The following is an 18,484-nucleotide window of genomic DNA, read 5'->3' on the forward strand; positions in this document are numbered from 1 at the left end:
ATAAAAGTCAGCGTGTATTTTAATTACTTTAAAGTCAGCGCGCACTAGAATTTTATGCGTATACCTTTTTATCTTTATCCCAAATGAATGAAAAGTAAAGTAGGAAAAACTGCGAAATATGCGAGATGCCGACCGAATTAATTTCCATGGCAGTTACCTTTGCCCAGTGTTAACGAAACCGCAGTTTAACTAAATTTGCAGTGCGAGCTGCGAGGAGTGTTAGAGACGAGCGTGGTGTCCCTTTCTCAGAGAGTAGATCTGAATATAGATCTCTCTCTGTCTACTAGGTGAATTGTTACCTTTCGGAAAAAAATGGAGTACATAGACAACATGCCGCTAATGGATCTGATGCGCTCGGAGAAGATGACTTTCGTTCAGCTTATCATTCCTGCTGAATCCGCTCATCGTGCCATCACTTACCTTGGCCAACTCGGACTTCTCCAATTCCGTGATGTACTCATCTCTTTACCTGTGGATTTTTGTTTTTGAAGGATTTTGAAGTTTGTTTGTTGATTCAGGATTGATACTGTGGTTTTATGATTTTGAGGTGTCACTCACTATATGTGCCTGATTAATTGGCCTGATTTTTACTCGAATAGTTAGTCTTCGAGAGTGATTTTGGTTATGTGGAATGCAATGTAACAGGAAAGTGTTGCTTTTGACTAAGTAACGATTCTGTAGTTTTAGTAGTCTGTGTTGTGAAGGATTTGGAAGTTAATTAATGAATTCGAATAAGACTCGTTTACTTAATCACTTTTTAAGTGCCAAAGAGTATCAAAATTGAAGGGAAGCTTAATTTCATTCTTCTAATATAGTTGTTCTAACAATCCAATGTGTTATTTGTGTAAATTGAGGTGAGGTTTCAAAGGCATCAAATTACCGTGCTGGTTCTTTCTTTTGGGTTGGAGTAAGGCCAGAGAGAACTATCCACACTCTTGAAGATGAGATGCAGTCAATTTTTTTCATTATTATAATGTTGTTGTCCCTTTCAATATTTTGTATGATATTTGTAACTAGTTTGTCATCTTCAAGGGGATGTGGCAAACTTTTAAATATTATTATATTTTTATGATCTAGCTATCCTGACTTTTATCTCCAGTTAAGCTGCTTTATTTTCATTATCCAGCAAATAAACTGATTACCTAACTTCTTTTGTGCAGCTAAATGCCGAAAAGAGTCCTTTCCAGAGAACATTTGTAAACCAGGTATCTACGAATTTCTGTGAATACAGTAAATTCATCTTCAAAATTCTACATGCTTGTTACTAAAGTGGAATTGTGACTATAATCAGCTTAAACTGTTGACAAGTTTCAATGTGCTTGTACTGTTGACAAACTGCTATCTCTGCTAACTTTTGCTGGAACTTTGCTAAAGAGAAGATCACTTCCTTTTACTCAAATTTTAGTCCATAATTTTGTGAAATTAAGTCGAGCTGCTTAGAATTGCTCTTTCTCGCCTTTATTGAACCTAGAAATGAATACATATTGATCTGTTATTTCTTTTATTAATTACAATCTTGGGTGACGTTTGTAGGTAAAAAGATGCGTGGAGATGGCAAGAAAACTACGATATTTCAAAGATCAGATACACAAAGCCGGTTTATTGCTGCCTCCTCTTCCTGCTTCCCAACCTGATACTGAATTAGAAGAAATAGAGGTCTCTTTCTGGTTGTTACTTGCTGATAAATGAGTTTTCCTCTGTTTTCTTTTTCAATTATGGATTTATTCAGTAGCTTTTCCAATTAAACAAAAGCTCATATGGACAATTTGGTTCTTCAAAATTTCAGATACAACTTGCAGAGCATGAACATGAATTGATTGAAATGAATGCTAATAGTGAGAAATTGCGGCAATCATATAATGAGCTGCTAGAATTTAAGATGGTACTGCAGAAGGTACATTTCTACCTTGACATCTAGTCATTCTGTTAATGTGCAAGCATTCGAAGTAAGAAATGAATTTTGCATTAATGATGTGGATTCTGAGTTGTTTGAGGCATTTAATTTTTGCCAGAAACTTGGAATTCTTAAATAGCTGCTTTAAAGAGAGCAAAGATATTGATTTTTTTTTTGTAATCAATAAGGTGGTTGCATACACTAGGGTTTATTGGAAACAATCTCTTGACCTCTGAGGTAGGGTAAGGTCTGCGTGCACTCTACCCTCCCCAGACCTCACTCTGTGGGACTACACTGTCTATGTTGTAGTTGTTTATGCTTACCTATCATTTTCTCTTCTAAGTTTGAACTTGTGAGCTGACATTCAAAGCTTCTCAGATCACCTCTTTATCAGAATTACCTGAAGGACCAAACTTATGTTTTTTTGGGTTTAAAATGTAATCATTCCTTTCAGAGATACTTATTTTTTTGGTCACCATCACTCCAGGCTAGTGGCTTCCTTGTTTCAAGTAGTAGTCATACAACTGACCGGGAAATAGAATTGGATGAAAATGTATACTCCAATGATAACCATGGAGATACAGCATCATTACTTGAGCAGGTAACTGCACAAAAAACAGTTTTTTCTTTTGAGTAGCTTATATCATTAATTCATTGATGATTAAGTTCCTTAAAACTTTTTCAGCAAAGTTATTTTCAATCTTCAGGAGATGCATTCAGAACTGTCAAATCAATCCGGAGTGAGATTTATTAGTGGCATTATCTGCAAGTCCAAGGTTCTTCAATTTGAAAGAATGTTATTTCGTGCAACAAGGGGTAATATGCTTTTCAATCAGGCAGTTGCTGATGATGAAATACTGGATCCTTCGTCAAACGAAATGGTCATCCTCTTTCTTTTGAACTTCTAATATAATTGAACCCTTCTAATTGGACATTTGCACTGCCATCTTTCTAAACGTGGGTCAGCACAAAATGAATTTGTTCACTAAGAAAAGTTCCAAATAAAGGAAAATTCTAAAATGCGTAAGATTTACTCATGACTCATGAGTCATGAATAAATAAGGAAAGAGTAGAAGCATTTCTCTCCATTTGAAATGGCCAAACTCTAACTCTCTCTGTCTATGCAATGTGGTTTCTTTAATTATCTATATGTTTTTATCTATTATTATTATTATTCCCTCCTTTTCAATTTTTTTTTGTCCTGTTTTGACTTTGACTTGACACGTAGTTTAAGAAAGTAGAGAAGACTGCTAAATCTTGTGTTCTTAAATGAAAGACATGTCAAATGCCCTCTAATCTTATGGTCTTAAACATGTCATGTGGAAAGCTGGAATTAAAGAGTTGCTAAAAAAAAAAAAAGAGGCATTCTTTTTGAAATGGACTGAAAAGGAAAATAGGACAAACAAATTGAAATGGAGGGAGTATTATTACTGTTGTTGTTATTATTATTTCTTTGTTGGATCCTTGCTGCAAGGAAATAGCCTGATTATAAAGGTTATCTTATGGTTAACATAGATTTGCTTCTGCAGGTTGAGAAAATAGTCTTTGTAGTATTCTTTTCAGGTGAGCAGGCGAGAACAAAAATACTGAAAATTTGTGAGGCATTCAGTGCAAATTGCTATCCTGTTCCTGAAGACACGACAAAGAGGAGGCAGATAACTCAAGAAGTATGTTTCTAATGGAAAGGAGTTTCATCGGCATTATAATTGAACCTTTTTGCGTGTTAATTATCTTTGCATAATTTGTTGAAAAATTGTAAGTAGGAAATGGATAATTTTATGGTATTTCTGCCTAATGTAAGCAAGCTAAGTTTTAGTTTCCCTCAATTTATGTGTAGATTGACATTCAACGTCATAATATACATCAAGAATGGGCCAATGTTCTGTTATCTCCCTACTAGCACTCGTGCTATGTCTGATTGCCTTCACATTTATTCCACAATCACCTCAGCATGATTTGCCGCATTTGCACTTCAATGAGTCCCAACCCCAAATCTGTTTAGACATACTGTGATGTACATAGCATATATAATTTGTGATTGTTCATTCTTGAATGCTCTAAAGTAAGATATCTGAATGAGATAAACTTCTTGATTATAGGTGTTGTCTCGGCTGTCTGAATTAGAAACCACTCTGGATGCTGGCCTGCGACATAGAGATAAAGCTTTGACCTCTATCGGATATCACCTTACAAAATGGATAAACATGGTAAGAGATTAAGAGTGAATAGAATAGTTGTATAATCTTTCAGTTTCAAAAAGGAGTGAATAGAATAGTTGGAGTTATTTCTTTATACTGTAGTTTATTATTGTCTGGTGGGAGCAAGTGCACCTTTGTGGTTTTGACAAACGAGTTAATTGCTCCAACTTCATTTTCTAGGTTAAAACACAAAAGGCTGTGTATGACACTTTAAATATGCTGAATTTCGATGTTACTAAGAAGTGTCTAGTGGGTGAGGGCTGGTGCCCAATATTTGCAAAGACCAAGGTAAATTTCTTTTTTGATTCTTTTTGTAGCAGTTAATATATGGAGCTTCAACATGCACAATTTTATAACATTAATACCAAGTAATGACTCGTGAAAATTTTAGATACAAGAGGCTTTGCAACGTGCGACATTTGATAGCAGTTCACAAGTGGGCATTATATTTCATGTGATGGATGCCGTGGAGTCACCTCCAACATACTTTAGGACAAACAGATTCACAAATGCATTTCAAGAAATTGTTGATGCGTATGGGTAAGTTAAACATGCAGTAGCATTTCATTATTTGAAGAAAATGATGTAGACATAATAGTTTTGTCTTGAAATAGTTGATGCAGTTAGGTCATGGGGATAAAATGTTTGTTGACTGCATTAGTTCTATTCCATCATTTTTGCTGATTCTACTGATAGCAGCATGTCCATCTGAAATTACTTCAACATAATTCAAGTTGGTATTCTATGAAGATGTAAAGGGGAGATGATGTTAATGTCATGACCCGAAATAGACATGTTTGTTGATGATGTTTTAGATGGTACATTGAAACTTTATTGCATTTGCTGTTTTATCTTACGCTTCACTCATTTTTGCAGTAAAACCTTTACTTGTTTCAAGAATGTTTTTCATATGCCTGAAGCTTGGCAAAATAAAATTTTAATAGAAAAGATTCTACTTTTCAACATAATGCATGCCATTATTTTTGGTTGTAGTTGTACAGAATGCTTCAGCTCTTCAGATAAATTTCAATTTCATTTGTTTCTCAAAAGAATATATGAATATGAATATCCATATGTTGTGCACTTAGGCTGGTCCAAACAGAAAACACTTATAGTGCTGTTTTTCTTGACAGTGTTGCCAAATACCAGGAAGCAAATCCAGCTGTTTATACCATTGTTACATTTCCTTTCCTTTTCGCTGTGATGTTTGGGGACTGGGGTCATGGAATCTGCTTGCTCTTGGGAGCATTAGTTCTTATCGCAAGGGAAAGCAAACTTAGTTCTCAGGTTAATACTCCTATTGATTTAAGATTCTTCTTTGGAGGGCTGAATTAGAGCAATCATATAATTATATGTTCCTTTTGTGAATCAAATAACTTTTCCTGGCAGAAACTAGGCAGCTTCATGGAGATGCTCTTTGGTGGTCGCTATGTACTCCTGTTGATGTCAATATTTTCAATTTACTGTGGCTTGATATATAATGAATTCTTCTCAGTTCCCTTTCACATATTTGGTGATTCGGCGTACAAATGCCGAGATGCTACATGCAGGTATACAATAATTATCATGCTACATTTTCTAAATAGAAATGGACTACAATTTCTGATTATGAGGAAATAACGTATTCACTTTGTATCAAGTGTATCAACGATTACAATTGTATCAAGTGCATACATATGTATCATGTGTTGTATACTCTTACATAATACGATTGATACGATATTGTATCTTGACATTACTGTGTGTACATTACAGTGATGCACAGACAGTTGGTTTAATAAAATACAAGGATCCGTATCCATTTGGCGTGGATCCAAGCTGGAGAGGCAGCCGTTCAGAGCTTCCTTTTTTGAATTCTCTGAAGATGAAGATGTCTATTTTGTTGGGTGTGGCCCAGATGAATCTTGGAATCATTTTAAGTTATTTCAATGCACGTTTCTTCAGCAGCTCACTTGATATTAAGTGTGTAATCATTTCTCTTCTCTCTTTTTTCATGGTTTGCCTGTATGTTGTCATTTATTCTGTGATTGGTTGTTGTCAGGTATCAGTTTATACCACAAATAATCTTTCTCAACAGCCTCTTTGGATACCTTTCTCTTCTCGTTGTTGTCAAATGGTGTACTGGTTCTCAAGCAGATCTATATCATGTTATGATATATATGTTCTTAAGTCCTTTTGAGGCTCTTGGTGAAAATAGGTTGTTTTGGGGCCAGAGTGTGCTTCAGGTATGAGGTACCCTTCTATTTCCGGAACATGTGCTCTTAGAGGTTGTTTGGTTCTTAAATGGGGTATGGTAGAATTGTACTAGCACAAAATTATTGTGAGAATATTGTCAATTAGTGAATTATTAATGGGTTTCTAATACATGCATCCCATATTTGGGATTTTTGGAGTGGGGTTTAAATTCTTTTAATAAAAATGCCTCTGGCATAATTTTTATAAATAACTTGTAATGAGTAGTTAAATATATATGTATGTATGCATTAAAGGTGCCATATGCAACTAATAGAAAGAACAAGTAACAAACAAAGAAATATGAAAAACAAAACCACTAATGAAGTTCTTTTTTCTCCCTTGTCCGTCACACAATTCGATACCAAACAACCCCTAAGAATATGTCTGCGTCCTTGTACCCCTCTGTTAACAATTACTGTTGCAGGTAATATTGCTGCTTTTGGCACTAATTGCTGTTCCATGGATGCTCTTCCCAAAACCTTTTATTTTGAAGAGACTTCACATGGAGGTACTGTGTTGACCTTTCTGATTCAGAGAAAAGATGAAAGTAGTGAACCTTGGAACCCTTTCCAGAAATAACTTTTGTTTTCTTTGAGAGACATTTTAGTGGCATAGAATGGAGAAACCTTTAAAAAGGAAATTCTAATTTCTATTTTGATTTTTTTTTTTTCTTGGAGAGCGAGGGGTCCTGTTGGCATGCCATAAAATCTAGTAATAGTCAAGTAGGCTCCTATTGAGTACCTTACTTTATTGAAGATATACTTCCCTTTATAAGTATGACTTCACTCTTGATATGTTGCCAGAATGAACTTCTAAATGTACCCTTCCATGATTGTCTGGTTAAATTAATTAGCCTGACAAGTTTTGAGTGTATGGTTTTTATCTAAAAATAGTGGTAAGAAGGGAATAGCCAAAAATATAAGTTTGATATACTAGTGAAGGCATTAATGCTTTCAGTTGTTAAGTAATATCTGCCAAGAGATATTAGGCTTTCGAAAATGGAGATTTGTGTCCTTGAACTTCTCATATCCTAAGATGAAGCTGCTTCATGGGAAATTTCAGCATGGCATATGCTGTGTAGGTAGGGTGATTACACTATTAGAGCTACTTGTGCCACTAGGTGACTGTCTGAGATTGTAATCCATATTCCAATTGTTTTTTTTCTCTTCCTTTGTTTGGAAATTGTGAGAAAAGGTGGGACGCCTTTGCTTGTTTTTCAGAAAACCCCTTTCTAGTGTACCTTTTAGCAGCCTCCTTCCCTGTTCTCACTCTAGCAGATCCGTTCCAGTCAGACTTTCCATTTTTCCTTTTATTTTCTCTGTTTTAACCAAATATGAGAATGCAACAAAGTTCTTATTTGGTCGAGATCCCACCTAAAATGAACAGGAATTTTATTCTGTACACCAAATGGTTGCATCTGTTCCTGTATAGATGTTGTTTAGGTGTCCATTGATGTTACTGAATTCTCAAATATGATTTTATATATTGACAGGATCTGAGGGGAGGACGGAGAGCCTTATTTACTTTTGTATTTAATTTCGCACAATTTCATGTACTGCCTATCAATACTACTTAGTATCTTGAAGGCTTTATTTCTCTTGCACCTTTGATGATTCTCAGAGATTTCAAGGTCGGACATATGGAATACTTGGAACCTCAGAGATGGGTAGTGATGATCAACCAGATTCTGCCAGAGAGCGTGCCGAGGAGTTCAACTTTAGTGAGGTTTTTGTGCACCAGATGATACACTCTATTGAATTTGTACTTGGTGCTGTTTCTAACACTGCATCGTACCTTCGGCTTTGGGCTTTGAGGTAAATCCATCAATTACTTATTTTTGTCATCAACTTGAATTTTGTATATTTCTTGAAAATTCGCTGTATATACCACACACGTTTATGTTGGTGCAGTTTGGCTCACTCTGAATTATCTACTGTGTTCTATGAGAAAGTTCTCCTCCTAGCTTGGGGGTAAGTTTTCATGTGACATTTAGCTATTTCATTTTCTTCTCACTGGCTGTTCAAGTTTCTCCAGTTTATAGCTATGGCTTTCCTTTCAAAGGAAAAACCTAAATATAGCTATGATTTGATGTAGAATGGTTAATTTTCTTCATAATTTACTCTTGGTATTCTTGGTGTTGAATTTATCTGTCTATTATCATTCTAAGTTCAGGTATGAAAACATCATCATACGACTAGTGGGGCTGGCAGTTTTTGCCTTTGCGACAGCTTTTATACTACTCATGATGGAGACTCTTAGTGCATTCCTTCATGCATTGCGTCTTCACTGGGTGGAATTCCAAAACAAGTTTTATCATGGGGATGGTTATAAGTTCATGCCATTCTCCTTTGCCTTATTAGCAGATGATGAAGATTAGTACATAGTGTTTCTTTCTCTCTTTTCTTCCTTTGGGGAATTCCGTGGAGAAGAAGAGTTCCCAATCTAGAGAAGAAGCCTGACAAGAATTTCGGAAGGACCCAATTTTGACTGACTGGTACATTTGACACACTTTATTTGGATGAAAGCAGCTGGATTATGTAGGATAGAATTGTAAAGTTGCAGCACATAATCTTTTGGTATAGCAGTATGAAAAGGACCCTGAGGGTCGTAGTTAGCTGTTGAGGAAGAGATGTGTAAATTTTTCTCATTTCTTATATCCTCATCCCATTCTCTCAAACAGTCAGTATAATTTGTGAAGAGGGAATCTCTTATACCACCTGCATCTTCTGAGTTTCACATCTTTTTGTGGAGGAAAACTTGCTTATTCTAAAATTATACCTGCAAGTTGTATTCATTCATTTTGATGGGGGAAGTTTTCCTTCCCGTTTTGTAACAATAAATCCAGTCTCACTTACGGTGTTATGCTTCAGAAAGAAGAATGTTTCCGAGTGTGTATCAAATGTGTGAAACAGATAAACAAACTAGAGGAGCACATGCCGTGCGTACCAGCACGAACATCCCTGAAATCACTATATAGAAGTTCACAAACATATGGCGAATGGCTTTTGTAGGAAAAAAAAAAAGGAGGAAAAACTCTCTCCGTAGAGAGTTATTGTTTCACTACGATTTAAGATTTTCCAACATATGAATTATCATCTTCGGATGCAATGACATTCATTGCGTAAAACTGTCATTCTACATTGAATCTTCAAAACCTGCAAATGGTCCAATAGTTAACTAAGGAAAACATTTCCAAATCTCGAATAATTCGAGCTATAATAAAGTCATATCTATTTTAATTTGAATATCAATAGTTAAATCTTTTAAACTGAAGTTTTCATTCTCCAAAACCATATAATAAGAATACTAGTAGAAAATATTTGTCATCCAAATATAATAATAGTGGTAAGAAAGACTCCCAATACAATTTCTTATGACCTTCGCGTAGATCTTATCAGCACTCGACATAATTTTAATACTTCATCATGATTAAGTAATACTTAATTACAATTAGGTGATAATAAAGGGTAAACACTAGCTACTGCTGGTTTTTTTTAAAAAACTCGATTCTAGTATCGTAGGGAGTCAGGACTCTAGTGTCAATTTTTGAAACAACTAAACGAAGGGTCAAATAAATAAAAATCCAGATTTGGCATTGGAGTGAACAAGGCACGTGTGATTTGTCCTACATTAGGGACCCTTTCCCGCTTGCCCCCAATTCAAAACCAACAAACAAATCCTCTTTTCCGCTTAACCAAACAAACTACTCCTACTTCTTTTGATGATTTCTTCAACAATTTCAAGTAACAGAGAAAAATGGAATCAGATCTACGCCTCCTTGAAATCTCCGGTGAAGAAGATTCTCTACTCACGCCACTCCCTGATATGGACACCAATCCCAACGATTTCGCTTCAATTTCAAATTTCATTTCCCCAATGAGTCAGTTCTTCTACTTTTCTTCTCTTCCATTTTTGTTTCTTTCAAGTTTCACATTGCCATTTTCCAATTCCTATGGCTTGCTCCGTCTTTTTTATTTCAATTCGTCAATTCCCGCATTGAGGGATTTGTAGCAGTCAACGAAGTGCTCAGATACCTTAAAATGTTTTTTTTTTCTAGAAGTTTTGGAGGTTTCATCTTGTTTAGATAAATCTAAATTTTTGTTTTATATGGAAATGAGTCGTAATGAGTTTGTAGGGTTAATTAGGTTCTGCAGTTTTTGCCTACTTTCAGCAGTTATATAATTCATTGTGTTACTTCAATCAAGTATATTAGGTTCCTGATAAAGGAGGAGATTAGCTATGCGTTGGCAACTAGTGTCTGTAGTCATACTTTGGTGAATACTATGAAACGGGACTAAGTAGAACGTAATTGATGCATAAGACTCTAACTATAGGCTTTGAGGTGAATTTGATTGATTGATTTGTATTATTAAGTCCGTCAGTGGAATTTTGATCTTTTCTTCTTTACATTTGGTATTATGTGGCTCTTCTATTTTGTTGGTTGTAGCATACATTTTTATTCAAAACTTCTGCTTTTCTGTTGAAGATGATATGCATTATGTTCTTCTTGATGGTTCTCATTTGCCTATGTTCCAGCTTGAAGCTGTTTAGTTTTCTGTTTGAAATTTGAAGCAGTTGGTGCCTTGAAGTAGAGGGGTAGTTATTTACAGATTGCATCATGTTGCAGGAGGGCTGGAGGTTCGCGTAGATCATGTAAACTCCGGATGTTCATCTCGTAGAGTTTCCAGCAATAAAGAAAATATCAATTCAGACAAAGCAGAAATGCCTAAACTGAGTGTGGAGCCGCTGCACATGAAGAGGAAGAAGAGGAGTGGTGGTTGCAATTTGCGGAAAAGTTTAGCATGGGATAGAGCCTTTTCAACTGAAGAAGGTAATTTTTTTTACAGTACAATATCTCTAGTATCAATGCCGAAAAGTTTGTTAGATACTTCAGGAGATTGATATCAGGAAAAACCTACTTCGTTCTTTCTGTTAGGTGTTTTGGATCCATTAGAACTTTCTCTGCTTAGTGGTTCATTGGTTAAAACATGCGGAGAGGCCTTGTTCACCATCAATGAAGAAGAGCGAAATCCAACTTCAAATGACTCTCTACATGATGCTAGTTCAGTTTATTTGAGCTCGAACAAAAAAAGTACGTTTAAAGGAATTCGAGCTGTAGCTTTAAAAGAAGAAAATCGGAAGGTCAGATCCCAGCTTAAGATTAGCAGTGATTCAGCTCATAAAATATGGCCATGACTTCTGATGATGCTCATCTTATTTTAGTTTATTGTTTACTTGGTCTTTTGCGTGGTTTCAGGCCTCAAATAAAATGCCAGCGTCTCACAATGGTAGAACTTTCTCCAAATCTAGTAGCTGTTCTCGACCTTTGTCTTCAGCTTCATATCCTTGCACATGTTAGATATATTTGAAATTCAACTATTTCCAAGTTGTTAGTTTTTTATTTTGCTATATTTGGAGGTTGTACAGATGATGAGCCTTAATACCATTTTAGACTGAAAAGGCCTGCAAACATGAATCATGGAAAATCTGCGACCAAGGATTCCAAGTTACCAAAATGTCAAGTTTCAAAGCCAAATTCTTGTTCGTTGCCTACAAACTCTAAGAATTGCATACCAAGAGCAAGTCATTTTAAGCATCAAGTAACCGATTCTGGTAATCTCTTCATTAGCTATTCCTCTGGCTTCTGCTGAGCGTGATTGTTTCCATTGCTATCATGGAATGTATCCAAAATGTGCTGTAATATTATATTTTACGAAAGTAACTTCCTCATTTGGGTCACAGATTGAAAGAACACGTCGTTTATATTCTAATTTCCTTTCTCTTGCAGCTTTTGGTATTCAGAAGAATTTGGGATTAATGAGTTCCTCTAGAAAGTTGAGAAATAGCCAAGAGAAAGCAAAAGCTGATGCTGCACCTTTAAAGGATAAATCTTTGTCAAGCATTTTGAGAGGAAATGATGTAAGCTTCAGTTCAAGTTTAAGATCAATATTTTAGAATAAACCTGCATGGTTAAGAACTTAAAAGTACTTTTAAATTTCAAAGATAAATTTTTATCATGTATTTTAATTTTAAGGAGAAATGACATAAGGGTTAGTTCAAGTTTTGAGCTCAATATTTTAGAAAAATTCGGTGTGATTAAGAACTGTTCAAATTTCAAGGACACAACACTAAAGAATTTAGCTTACATTCAATATATTTGGTAAACCAACAATACCAAAGCCCCTCCTTTTTGCTGAATTCTAATTTGTGCAGGAGAAATTAGCATCAAAATTACAGGCATCAATTGAATCTTCTCCAGTTGATAATTCTAGCAATACTGGTGTGGAGATGAATCCAGATGCCACACTTCCATCTACCCGAGCACATTCATCTGAAAGTCATGATGCATGTGCACCATTTGTACTTCCTCTTCCTCACAGCACTCGTACTGCTGTTAGCAGTATGCCATACCTGCCCGCACAAGCCATGAAACCATCGGGTTTGCGGAGGCCCTCACCTTCCTTGGGATTTTTTCGTCAGGTATTACCAGCATCCAGCACTATTCTGGCTAAGCATTAGGTTCTTTTGTTTTAGGTGCATAGGCTGCATGATGCTCATGCTGTAGCATTTCATTTTAAAGACATGATAACCAATATGGTGATTGCAGACAAAAGCTTCAGATACACATTGCTTGTTGAAAGTCGAGTCTAGCATGTGCCCATTGCAAAGGTCTGGTGATCTGAGGCCACCAGAGACACTAGCACGGCAAGAAAGCAAGGACGATGTAGCTAATCTAAACTGTAAGGGACTAGGATCTGAATCGGAAAGCTCAACAGCATCCTTCAAAGTAATTAAAACAGTCTTGGAAGGAAACAGTGTAGAAAGAGTGTATATTCCAAGTAGTGTTATTAAAAAGCTTGATCTAGTCAGTGATAATTTCAGAGATCATGTTGGTAATTTTGATGAGCAAGCATTGGATCACATCAAGTATGAAGAAAAGAAGCTTCAAGATACAGAATTGCTGATGAACGGCAATCAACATCCACCACAAACAGGAAAACTTGAATATATAAACAAAAATGGTGATCTCATGAACTTCATCCCTGGTTTTATAGAAAATAAATGCTCTGCTGGATCAAATTTTAGAGATTCTCAGTTTCCACAAGCTAGCTACAATTCACAATCTCTAGTTCTACATAGACTGGAAGATGGCAATCCAAAGGAAGCAGAAGAATCTGACATTTCTTCAGTAATTGATGGTTTGATTTGTAACTCGCAGTATGTGAATATGATCAATTTAAGCGGGGAGGTGATGAAGGAAGGTCACATGGGCGGCTGCAATAATATAACTGGTGGAGAGTTTGAAAAGGTCAAGTCCTTTGCAGTTGAAGATGACAGGATCTTTGATAATGATAAGTACATTATGAAGATTAAGAGCAATTTGAGCAAAGTCCAGAGAGAACTAAGGAATATTGGAGGTGGGAACTGTGAGCCCTTGAATCTCACTGGTTCAGACTTTAGTGAAGTAAAGATGGAAATGTCAGAAGTTGCATATCAGCATGAAGATTCTCATAATCTGAAAGAAGCTTTTACCAGCAAGCAGATCACAGATAGAGCACAAACAGGAGGTTTAGTAGCAGATATCTCAAGGGAAACATTATCTGATGAAAATTGCGAGACTAATCCTGGTGGGCTTTCAATGTACTCAGAACATAAGTCCCAGGCTGGTAGCATATTGCATTCAAGTGGTCAGTCCCTTAGTAAACATGTTTGCATAGATCAAAGCCAAGATGGACAGATTGATGAAACTGGTTTATCCGCTCTTCCATATCGATCAGATGAAAGTGGTTTTGATAGGTTTGATGTAACAAGCGAACAGACAGTGGTTGGAGAAGATCCTGCGGAAATCATGTGTTCTAGTCTTGTCAAAATTACTCTTCCCGGAAATTGCAATCATTCAACAGATGAAGAAGTCAATCGTGATAAGATTCTTGCAAATTCAACTACCTGTCTGGAATTTTGTTTATCGTCTAGTAGAACAAGAGACAAAATGGTATCAGATGTACTTGGTTCGATTGGTGAATGTAGGAAACCAATTATAGAGTCTGTGTTGGAATTGGTGGATGAAACTGAAATACACAATTCATTGAACTGTCACAGTGAGGGCAATTTAACTTCCTCTATGGAATTTGGTTCATCTTCCAGGGGAACACAAAATGTAATTGGATCTGGTATACTTGGTCCAGTGGGTGAAGGTAACAAATTGATCAACGGTGTGCTCCTCTCCAAAGGAATGGATGAATTTGAAATTCAAGATTCATCAAACAAGCCTAATGATGGTAATCAGACCATCACGTTGAAGCTTGGTATGCTCTCTCCGGAAAGCCTGAAAGTTGAAGAGTCACACATGTGCAGCCATCCAGACCTCATCCCTTCCAGTCCAACAGAACCGGGGTGTCATAAGGTTGTATTAGAGAGTCTTCATACTCCTCCAAAAGTCAGAGATGCAAGACAAGCAAATGAAGTTGGAAAGACAACAACTGCCCTAACAAATATCTTACAGATAGAAGATGCACACGTGGAGACATATAACAATGATGCTCAGTTATTGCCTAAAAAAGCCCCTATCACTGTGGTGGAAGAATGTGAAAGCAGCAATGCCTTTGAGAATTTTCGAGAAGCTTTTCCAGCACGAAAAAGTGTTGATGCAGGTGGATTAGAAAGCCCAAGTTTTCTGAACCAGGAGTCACCTCTGATTCATGGGAGTGATGATGATGCTGATGATCTGGATGCTATCCACTGTGTTGCGGGTAGACTATCATATCCGGCGGCAATTGAATCTTTATCTTTGGAATCTGATTTATCTGAGGGGACAAGTAAAAACCATACAGCAAGTGTGCCAACTGATTGCATAGAACTTGTTGCAGGGGATCAGACCTCATCAAGAATCAGAAGGAAGGTAGATGACATGCTGAATAAAGATATTCTGGTGAAGGAATCTGAAACTGGTAAACTTAGTGGAAGTGAGAGTTCTCAAAATGAACTTTGCCATGGTCTGGAAGATACCGAGCAATGCACAAATGACGACACCATTTTTCCAGTGTAAGTATTGCATAAACTTTTCTCATTCCAAAGAACTCCTTCATTTTTTGTGGACTTAGCCTTCTCAAATTTCAATTCTTTTGGAGAATTGCTAAAATGCCTTTTGTTGATGGCAGCAAGAATGCTGAGAGCTGTCTGAAGAAAGGCAATCTTTTGATATTACCACCACGGGATGCAGTTCCATTTTCTGATGAATGGTTGGCAGCAATGGAAGCTGCAGGGGAGGTAATTTCTTTTTGGAAAATGAGCTGTATACTGTGATCTATTGAAGCCAAACATAATTAACTTTGAAGCATATTTTATTAGATCCACTCATCTTCAGTTTCCTCAAGAGCAGTTTGCTTCCACACCTTTATCCAAATCCTTCACTTATAGCAGGTGGTATTAAAGGAAAAACTGATGAGATATTAGCTGTTCATCATATTTCCTTTAGTAAAATGATAGAAGCTATCATCCAGTAATAGGTCCAGAACAATCTTGATATCCTTAAATGTTGTGTTCTGAACCTTAGGTTAGGCAGTGAGACAAACTTGGATTGAGTGTTAAGCTCTACTGCTCTAAATCTATTGTTGGAGCATGATTTAGCAGAAAAGTAATCAAGTAACTGACTCTTGTGTTCTGATTCTACAGGATATATTAACGATGAAAGGTGGTGCTGTACAAAACTCACCCCAAGAGAAATCCTTGCCTGAGCCAAGCCCATGGTCTCCGGTATGTCACTATCTATACATGCTTCTTTTCTTGTTTGAGGTAGCCTATGTCATATCTAAATGTATGTCACAAGTTAGAATGAGAGTGCATTCAACTTTATTCTTACTTATTATAGTTAAACAGGTTCGATGCTCATACGCTACCAATTAAGTGAGAATTGATTCACTTTTGGTTAGGCCACTTACAATATACCCAGTGGTTTGGTCCTTCCTAAAACCTCATGCTTAACTGGAGCTTAGTGTACCATTTTGTTCCATATAGATACATTTTGGTACTTTCTTAGAGGGGTTTTTACCTCACTTTTCTCTTTAACTAGAATTCTTGATCAAAAAGTGATGAATAATGAAGTGGAAAATAGCGTGCTGTTGCATATATTTCTATTGACTGGTTCTGCCGATTTCATATTAGTTTTATTAAACTGTTATTTTTCTTTGACTTACAGGTGAAGAAGAAAAACAATCAACTTGGACCTTATGACTGTACAAAGTTCCACCACAATGGGCCTCCCGAGTCCTGATTCGTATTGACTAAACTTGGTCTCTTTCAAATTCTTTTATTCACCACCTAACATGTTCCTGGCGTAGACTAGATTGACACTGCTTTGCTAGAAAAGCTGCTAACTGATACATTTCTCCATAGACACACGATTTATCCTTTTTATATGTAATTCTTTTACATCCACTTTAAAGGATTCCTTTTTTTTTCCTTTCATGTAAAGAGCAATATCTCATTCATGGAAACTTGTATCTTTATTCCAAACGGTAAGTAGCCTGGAAATCTCTTGCGGAACTTATGGTATCCATGCTTCTTGAATTGTACTTGTAAGTAGAATTTGCCATTCACTGGGTGCATCGGTTGGTTTTCATCTATATTCTTATACTTGTGGAAGGAGGTAAACGCAAGGTAACACATGAATTTTGCTGATCCCAAGAAACAACAGAGCCAGAAGACGGTATCCATTCTTCCATCATTGATATTGTCTGTCAACCAGTCGTTCTCTGAACTAGATCATAGTAAAAATCAAATCTATACATACATAATTATCAATTTATCATACATATCTGTAAAAATCTAACTTCACCACATACTGGAAGAGTACACTAGTCATTTCACATTTTTATAGAAAAACAAACCAAACTTCACTAGCATTTACTGTCAAGCAACTTTAGCTTAGAGAAAAAATATGAGACTGTATAGCATTTGCAGTTAAGGAAATACATCTCTGACAGTTGACTTGCTTCCAGAAATTAAAAGAAAAACAAAGCAGCATATAGAGCTCAAACATGTAAAAAGTTCGGTGTCAATTGCTTTGTTCCAACCTGAAATAATAATATGTACTGTAATTCCAAAATCAGAAAGGGAAAAAAGAATATCACACAAATATGAATTAGCATTTTGTAAAGTACAATGTGTATCTTTCTGCATTTTGATCAGCTTGAGTAGGCTATCAATGTCAGCATTTCTGTCAGCCTGTTGATCTACATCTTCATTCGTTTCATTGGCCGCGATCCATCTTGATCATTATTCATTAGGACCTTGTTCATTAGCGGTTTCATCTTGATCATGATTCTCTTCTTTGCATCTCTATCTTGATCAGCATTAGCACCTGCATCTTGATCAACATTAGCGCCTACATCTTGAACATGATCCTGTCGATTTGCACCTCCAAAGAGAGAATCATGCAACGTTACACGACTCTTGTACATGAGCATATCCCTGCCACACTTGAATTAACACCTTCCACAAAATATATATACAGACAATCTCAATTTGCAAATTCATAATTAGAAACTTACAATCTCATAAAGAATCTTCCTCTTATGAAATACTTGGACGGTAGGGTGGCTTCCCTCTGAAATAAAATCATAAACTCTGTATTTAAGAGATTAAACAAAAGAGCAACAAAATAGTCTTGTTATCATGAAACGAAATGATCTTTAATATTAGTATCTTACAAGTCTCCACCCGAGCAGCATATTACATTGGGTACAGTAAATATTGAGTGTGGTTAGGGTATTTCCATCTTCTTGTTGATGAAATTTCGGTTGGTCTAGTATAACAACATTAAACCTGAATATAATATAATACACAGAACTCAGAAAAAAGCTTAATCAAATCACAATATTTCCGAATTATCGAAATCATGAGACTTACACTCTCTTAAAGTAGCCTCCATAATCTAAGTCCTGCACCTGGACAAGAAAATGAACATAATAAGTTGTTCTGTTCATAAGTCAAGAAAAGGCAACAGTACAAAATGATCCTTACATTAGGAATGTAATACTGGACACGTGCAATTCGAGCTTCACAATTACTGCAATAGATGTAATCACGATGACCGAAAACTAGTGGATCATATACAGAATCTTCTTGCATTATATCAAATTTGTGAATCAACCTGTTT

At 36.2% G+C, this 18,484-nt stretch overlaps 3 protein-coding genes across 3 annotated transcripts; 2 read left to right on the forward strand and 1 right to left on the reverse strand.

Annotated features, from left to right (window-relative positions):
* Window positions 1–116: 116 nt before the first annotated feature.
* On the forward strand, window positions 117–9,189 carry LOC125807320 (V-type proton ATPase subunit a1-like). The gene is made up of 18 exons (XM_049487017.1): window positions 117–453; window positions 1,161–1,205; window positions 1,534–1,656; window positions 1,787–1,894; window positions 2,382–2,495; window positions 2,602–2,775; window positions 3,424–3,561; window positions 3,994–4,101; window positions 4,273–4,380; window positions 4,484–4,632; window positions 5,226–5,379; window positions 5,482–5,642; window positions 5,848–6,054; window positions 6,134–6,317; window positions 6,752–6,835; window positions 7,948–8,141; window positions 8,238–8,297; window positions 8,500–9,189. The coding sequence occupies exons 1-18, from the start codon at window positions 313–315 to the stop codon at window positions 8,702–8,704; spliced, it is 2,457 nt and encodes an 818-aa protein (XP_049342974.1). The 5' UTR covers window positions 117–312; the 3' UTR covers window positions 8,705–9,189.
* An 802-nt stretch (window positions 9,190–9,991) lies between these two features.
* On the forward strand, window positions 9,992–16,788 carry LOC125807359 (uncharacterized). Its single transcript, XM_049487058.1, has 11 exons — window positions 9,992–10,207; window positions 10,955–11,158; window positions 11,264–11,469; window positions 11,585–11,669; window positions 11,782–11,940; window positions 12,116–12,246; window positions 12,541–12,807; window positions 12,935–15,369; window positions 15,486–15,594; window positions 16,000–16,080; window positions 16,523–16,788. The coding sequence occupies exons 1-11, from the start codon at window positions 10,084–10,086 to the stop codon at window positions 16,595–16,597; spliced, it is 3,876 nt and encodes a 1,291-aa protein (XP_049343015.1). The 5' UTR covers window positions 9,992–10,083; the 3' UTR covers window positions 16,598–16,788.
* Window positions 16,789–17,314: 526 nt separating this feature from the next.
* LOC125807351 (uncharacterized) lies at window positions 17,315–18,456 on the reverse strand. The gene is made up of 5 exons (XM_049487050.1): window positions 18,349–18,456; window positions 18,235–18,272; window positions 18,036–18,150; window positions 17,877–17,932; window positions 17,315–17,796 (listed from the first exon to the last, which is right to left on the reverse strand). Exons 1-5 carry the CDS (start codon window positions 18,454–18,456, stop codon window positions 17,559–17,561), a joined length of 555 nt encoding a protein of 184 aa, XP_049343007.1. The 3' UTR covers window positions 17,315–17,558.
* Window positions 18,457–18,484: the final 28 nt, after the last annotated feature.

Source organism: Solanum verrucosum, unplaced genomic scaffold (assembly GCF_900185275.1).
Source record: "Solanum verrucosum unplaced genomic scaffold, falcon-dt-bn FXZP01000183.1, whole genome shotgun sequence".
In the NCBI taxonomy this organism is placed as follows: Eukaryota; Viridiplantae; Streptophyta; class Magnoliopsida; order Solanales; family Solanaceae; genus Solanum; species Solanum verrucosum.

Coding starts and splice junctions, on each gene's coding strand:
- LOC125807320 (XM_049487017.1), top strand. CDS start 313: ATGGAGTACATAGACAACATGCCGCTAATGGATCTGATGCGCTCGGAG. Junction 5,380..5,481: donor AAAGCAAACTTAGTTCTCAG/GTTAATACTCCT, acceptor TTTTCCTGGCAG/AAACTAGGCAGCTTCATGGA. Junction 6,055..6,133: donor AGCAGCTCACTTGATATTAA/GTGTGTAATCAT, acceptor GGTTGTTGTCAG/GTATCAGTTTATACCACAAA.
- LOC125807351 (XM_049487050.1), bottom strand. CDS start 18,456: ATGCAAGAAGATTCTGTATATGATCCACTAGTTTTCGGTCATCGTGAT. Junction 18,151..18,234: donor GGAGGCTACTTTAAGAGAGT/GTAAGTCTCATG, acceptor TATTATATTCAG/GTTTAATGTTGTTATACTAG. Junction 17,797..17,876: donor GGAAGATTCTTTATGAGATT/GTAAGTTTCTAA, acceptor CAAGTGTGGCAG/GGATATGCTCATGTACAAGA.
- LOC125807359 (XM_049487058.1), top strand. CDS start 10,084: ATGGAATCAGATCTACGCCTCCTTGAAATCTCCGGTGAAGAAGATTCT. Junction 11,470..11,584: donor TAAAAGAAGAAAATCGGAAG/GTCAGATCCCAG, acceptor GCGTGGTTTCAG/GCCTCAAATAAAATGCCAGC. Junction 15,595..15,999: donor CAATGGAAGCTGCAGGGGAG/GTAATTTCTTTT, acceptor CTGATTCTACAG/GATATATTAACGATGAAAGG.